The sequence below is a fragment of the Hyaena hyaena genome, unplaced genomic scaffold (assembly GCF_003009895.1).
Source record: "Hyaena hyaena isolate Hyena2069 unplaced genomic scaffold, ASM300989v1 scaffold_104, whole genome shotgun sequence".
Classification (NCBI taxonomy): domain Eukaryota; kingdom Metazoa; phylum Chordata; class Mammalia; order Carnivora; family Hyaenidae; genus Hyaena; species Hyaena hyaena.
The window spans coordinates 3288004-3294057 of record NW_024080736.1 but is presented as its reverse complement, the minus strand read 5'-3'; the positions used below and the strand labels follow the sequence as shown (position 1 = coordinate 3294057).

The 6054-nt window shown below is 38.5% G+C and overlaps 1 protein-coding gene across 5 annotated transcripts in view; it reads left to right on the top strand.

Annotated features, from left to right (window-relative positions):
• Window positions 1-6054, top strand: part of TANC2 (tetratricopeptide repeat, ankyrin repeat and coiled-coil containing 2) — a 374283-nt gene that overhangs the window by 245688 nt on the left and 122541 nt on the right. For all 5 annotated transcript variants that reach the window (XM_039235906.1, XM_039235904.1, XM_039235903.1 and 2 more), the window contains exon 7: window positions 4764-5027. In XM_039235906.1, coding sequence (XP_039091837.1) covers window positions 4764-5027 — 264 coding nt within the window. The remainder of the gene's footprint in view (window positions 1-4763; window positions 5028-6054) is intronic.

Genomic DNA, 6054 nt, shown 5'->3' with positions numbered 1-6054 from the left:
GGTGCAATATTATGTTTGGTGGCAAAAAGGTTAGAACTATTGGGCTATTTATGACTGAAAGTCTGAATATATGAAATTAATTTTTAATTAAAGTGAGTAGTTTATATACCAAAATAATGTAGTAATTTAACATGACTTGAACATTGGCTTTTTAAAAAACTGTCTATTTATTTTGAGAAAGACGGAGAGTGAGTGCAGAGGAGGGCCAGAGAGAGAGAAGGGAGAGAATCCCAATCAGGCTTTGTGCTGTTAGCACAGAGCCCTACACAGGGGCTCAAACCCATGGAACTGCGATATCATGACCAAAATCACAAGCTGGATTCTTAACCAGTTGAGCTAACCAGGCACCCCAGTTGGATTAGCTTTAAGAATATGTGACCCATAGTTTCCAACATTTTCATCAATGAGACTTCCCTAGAACAGATTCCTCAGAGCCTGAGACAAAAGGTTATGTGCTAACACCGTATTAAGGGAGTATAAACCAAGGAAACGAGTGAATGAAAGGGGAGTAAGGCCAAAAAGAAGACACAAATATAAGAAAAGGAATTACAGAGCTGGGAGAGGTGATTGCTTGATTCTACTGAAATCTTCAGAGACCGTACAGTTCCAAACTGGGGAAAGGGAAATTACAAGGGGATATTGCTGCTAGTTCCTGTCTCACATTGGTGTGTTAGCCCTACTAGGGCATTGTTTCCTCCACTCTTCTATTGCACAAATCCAGTAGCCCTACTCCATCTCATGTCTCAGCAGCAACCAGGAAGTTTAGGGACAGAGGAGAGATTGTATACAGCATTACACAAGATAATGATTGACTTGTGCTTATGATTATCACAAAGGACTAGCAATAGGCACTATGGCCAACCCTTTAGTCTGAGGCAGGATGTTAAAAACAGGGACCCAGCTCCAACCCATGGGAATAGTCTACACAATTGCTAGAGCCAGGGTAGCTAGACAGTAGGCAGGTGAGTATATCTAGATTGGCAAATCCAGTATAGTTCAACCCTTATACCACATACATCCAGTAATACTCTCTTTTGGCATCTGTTCTCACCCGGGAACACGATACTGCTATATTCTGAATTATTTCCTGAGAGGAGAGATCCAAATCCAATTCTTCAAGGAGATGACCAGTTGCAGTCTCCCAAAAAGACTTAGGAAGGGTTAGTAAATGAAGATTAAGTCCCTGCTGCTCCTGCTGGTCCTGGAGCCCATAGTGTCTGCTCCTTATCGCCCTCCTTCACCCATTTCAGAACAAAGAATATCAAAATAGATTTCAGAACAAACAGTGATTACCTTTCAAGGAAGGTCATTTCATAATGATAAATGGATCATTTCATCAAGAGGAAATAACAGTCCTCAATGTTTATGCACCACATAACAAAGCTTCAAAGTGGCAGAAATCTGCAAATGTAGAGATTTTAACTCATCTCTCAGTGGTTGAAAGAATAAGTAGGAAATCCATTAGCATGTAGATGACTTTAACCAGTTCCATTAACCAACCTGACTTAATTATTTTTTATATGACAGTCCACTTAACAGTAGCAGAGTTCAGATTCTTTTTAGGTATACACAGAAGATTCACCAAGAAGCCATATTCTGGTTCATAAAACAAGTCTCAGTAAATTTAAGTGGATCCAAACCATTATAGTATTCTCTGACCACAATGTGTTTGAACTGGAAACCAATAATAGAAAAATATCAGGAGCTCTTGGGTGGCTCAGTCAGTTGCGTCTCCCACTCTTGGTTTAGCTTGGGTCATGATCTCACAGTTCATGGGATCAAGCCCTTCATCAGGCTCCATGCTATCAGTACAGATACTCTCTTTCCTCTCTCTCTCTCCTCTCTCTCTGCCTCTTCACCCCACTCATCTGTACTCTCTCTCTCTCAAAATAAGTGGATAAACATTTAAAAGAAAGAAAGGGAGGGATGGAGGGAGGAAGAAAGAAAGAAGGGAGGGAGGGAGGGAGGAAGGAAGGAAAGAAGGAAGGGAAGGGAGGGAGGGAGGGAGGGAGGGAGGAAGGAAGGAAGGAAGGAAGGAAGGAAGGAAGGAAGGAAGGAAGGAAGGAAGGAAGGAGAGAGAGAGAGAAAGAGAGAAAAAAAGAAAGAAAGAAAGAAAGAGGGCACCTGAGTGGCTTAGTTGGTTAAGTGTCCAACTCCAGCTCAGGTCATGATCTCCCAATTCATGGATTTGAGCCCCGCATCCAGCTCAGTGCACACAGCCCAGAGCCTGGAGCCTGCTTCAGATTCTGTGTCTCCCTGTCTCTGCCCCTTCCCCTCTCATGCTCTGTCTCTGTGCCTCAAAAATAAAAAAACATTAAAAAATTAAAAAAAAAATTTTTTTTTAAATCACATTGGAACTTAGAAATATTTTTAAATGAGCAATAGTGAAAGCAAAACCTCAGAATTTTTGGAATGCAGCTAAAGAAGTGCCTAGAAGGAAGTTTATAGCATTAGATGCTTATTTTAGAATAGAGAAATTTATTTAATTAGCGAACTAAACTTCTTAAAGAAACAAAAAAGAAATTCAAATCAAAGTAAACAGAGTAGGAAATAATAAAGAACAGAAATCAATAAAATTAGAATAGAGAAAATCAATGAAAGCTGGTTCTTTGAGAGAATCACATTGATAAGCCCCTAGCCATATTAACCAGGAAAAAAAGATACAAATTGCCAAAATCAAGAATGAGAGAGAGACATCATTATAGACCCATAGACATTAAAAGGATAAGGGAATGTCATGAACAACTTTATGCCAGTAAATTTGACAGTGTAGATGACATGGACAAATTCCTTGAAGTAACAAATGACCAAAGCTCATTTGAGAAGAAAGATATAACTTGAATAGCTTCATAGCTGTTAAATATAAATTGAATTTGTCATTTAACACTTTCCCATAAGGGTAACTCTTAGTCCAGATACCCTGACAGGTAAATTCTATCAAATATTTAAGGAAGAATTATACCATTTCTACACAAACTGCTCCAAGAAGTTGAAGTGAAAGGAACACTTTATGAGGCCAATGTTACCTCAGGACCAAACCACACAAAGACATTATGTAAAAAGTCAACTACAGACCAGCATCTCTCATGAACATAGATATGAAAGTCCTTAACAAAATTCTAACAAATTGAGTCCAGCATTATATATAAAAGATAACAGGGACAATATATTAAAAACGATTTGTCATGACCAATTAGGGGTAGGGAGCATTGTCACCTTTGAGAAGCCTGACAGTGACTGTCCTCTCTGATGGAGTTGGCACGGAGATATTGCCATGAACTGGGCTCTCTTTTTTTTTTTTTTTAATAGTTTATTGTCAAATTAGTTTCCACATAACACCCAGTGCTCATCCCCACAAGTGCCCTCCTCCATGCCCCCCCTCCTCTCCCCCACATCCATCAGTCCTCAGTTTTTGTCAGCATTCAAGAGTCTCTCATGGTTTGCCTCTCTCCCTTTCCCCCACCATTTCCCCCCTTCTTCTCCCCCTTGTTCCTCAGTTAAGTTCCTCCTAATCTCCTATACGTGGGCTCTCTTGGTGTCAGTGATGATATGGAAGCCACTTGGCAGCACTTAATTATCAGATGTATTATTGTTATAAGCAAAAAGGCTGGAAGGCAACCATTTGTTAGCTCATCTTCTACCTTTGTTACTATGAAGTCCAGAACTCCATTTAAATTTTCACAGAGAAAACGTCACTAAGAGGGATCATGGAAATTACCTAAAAAACTTGGATCTCTTCTTTTAATAATACGTACATTGAAGATGTAAGAAGAGAATATGAACTAATACTAAAAATTCTCCAGGGATGAGGCACCTGGGTGGCTCAGTTGGTTGAGCATTCCGCTCTTGTTTTCGGCTCACGTCATGATCTTATGGTTTGTGAGATGGAGTCCCGCCTTGTGCTGACAGCATGGAGACTGCTTGGGATTCTGTCTCCTTCTCTACCCCTCCTCTGCTCTCTCTCTCTCTCTCAAAAATAAATGAACATTTTAAAAAAATAAATAAAATATAAAAAATAAATTCTCCTGGGATGACCTCTTTTATAATTATTGCTAAGATTTTTATATTCTAAATTTTATTGTTCTTAACCTTTGCATTTCAAGGCTTGATGAAAATTTTTTTGTTTATAACTCCTGTTCATAATTAATGGTAAGACTAGATAAAATTCTAGATTTTTTTTGTTTGATTTCATTAAGGGACATCTAGGGTTAGTGCTACAGAGGGTAGCTGTACAAGAAGGCCCTGTATTGTTTACTTATTTGGACAGATTATTTCTCCTATATTAGCATTTACTTAGGACCGTTTATTTTTTTCTAACTCATTATTACATATGAAAGGAAATAAATTTAAATGAGGGAAAATACGGGATAAAAAGAGTATAAAGGTCTTTTCGAGAACTGTGGGGCTCTCCAGCAATCCATGAAAGTTCTTTAAATTCCCTTTTTGATGAAATTCCAAAATTTTTCACATTCATAGGTCCTAGTGTAGATCTTTTAGCATTGATATATGAATTTGTTTAGTTCCATTCAGAGAGAGCTGTTAAAGTAAATACATGACAGAGATGTGAGTGAGAATATGTAAGAGATCGTTATATTTTGGTTTCAATCATTTAAACTTCGTGGTGGAGATGAAATCATCAGCAACATCTTAAAAATAATATTACTTCTCTTATTATCTAGTAATGAATTTGGATAGAAATGAACAGATTAATCTCTAGGTTTATAGGCATTGTTTATTTTAACTTGTTTTACTCTCTTTTTTAGCTACGTTGACAAGCTATTCTGAAAACGTGGAACGCACAAAATATGTTGGGGAAAGCAGTAAAGAATTAGGATCTGGAGGAAATCTAAAACCTTGGCAGTCTCAGAAATCCAGCATGGATTCCTGTTTGTATCGAGTGGATGAAAATATGACAGCTTCCACCTATAGTCTGAATAAGATCCCGGAGAGGAACTTGGAAACCGTTTTATCACAGTCAGTACAGTCTATCCCTCTGTATCTTATGCCACGGCCAAACTCAGTAGCAGGTAAGAGTTTTTAAAAATTGACCATTTTACTGTCATGTATACTGAAATTCTGCTTTAACAGTGTTTCCCATTCATCTTCTTTGACCTATTCTTTTGTGTGTGTAATATACATGCAGATATCTTTTTGAACCTGGGCTAAAGCTCATGCTCCCGTGGTGGTCCTGTTCCCAAAAATGTATAAAAATACTCACAAAATCAGAAGTAAAACCTGAAAACTGTATTGTTGAATTTCTAAAAGTATTTTTTTTCGCATCTGAAGTCTTTAAAAAGATTTCAATCTGTGCTTTTTAAAAACATTAGTTTAGGGGCGCCTGGGTGGCTCAGTCGAGTAAGCATCTGACTTCAGCTCAGGTCATGATCTCACGGTTTGTGGGTTCGAGCCCCGCGTCAGGCTCTGTACTGACAACTAGCTCAGAACCTGGAGGCTGTTTCAGATTCTGTGTCTCCCTCTCTCTCTCTGACCCTCCCCTGCTCATTCTCTCTCTCTTAGAAATAAATAAAACATTTAAAAAAAATTTTTTAATAAATAAATAAAAACATTAGTTTAAAAAAAAACATTAGGTTGAAGAGTATTTCAGTAGAATTTATATGATCAGAAATCATAATCTGTAGTTTGAAAGAGAGGCAGACAGGCAAGAATTTAACTTCCCAGTCCACGAGCTCAATTATTTCCACAATACCCTGGCCATCCTACTGTAGAAAAATCTCCAGGTACCTACAGCGCTAAAGAACTCAGATACTACTAGAAGGCTCAGTCAGAAAGCCATAATATCAGGGGATGCCTGGGTGGCTCAGTTGGTTAAGTGTCTGACTCGATTTCCACTCAGGTCACGATCTCACAGTCATGAAGAGTGAGCCCTGCCTGCATAGAGATGGAGCCCACTTAAGATTCTCTCCCACTGCTCCTGCGTGCTTGCGCTCTGTGTGTGTGTGTGTGTGTGTGTGTGTGTGTGTGTCTGAATGTCTGTCTGTCTCTCCCTCTCTCTCTCAAAATTAAAAAAAAAGTTAAAAAAAAGTCATAAAGGAA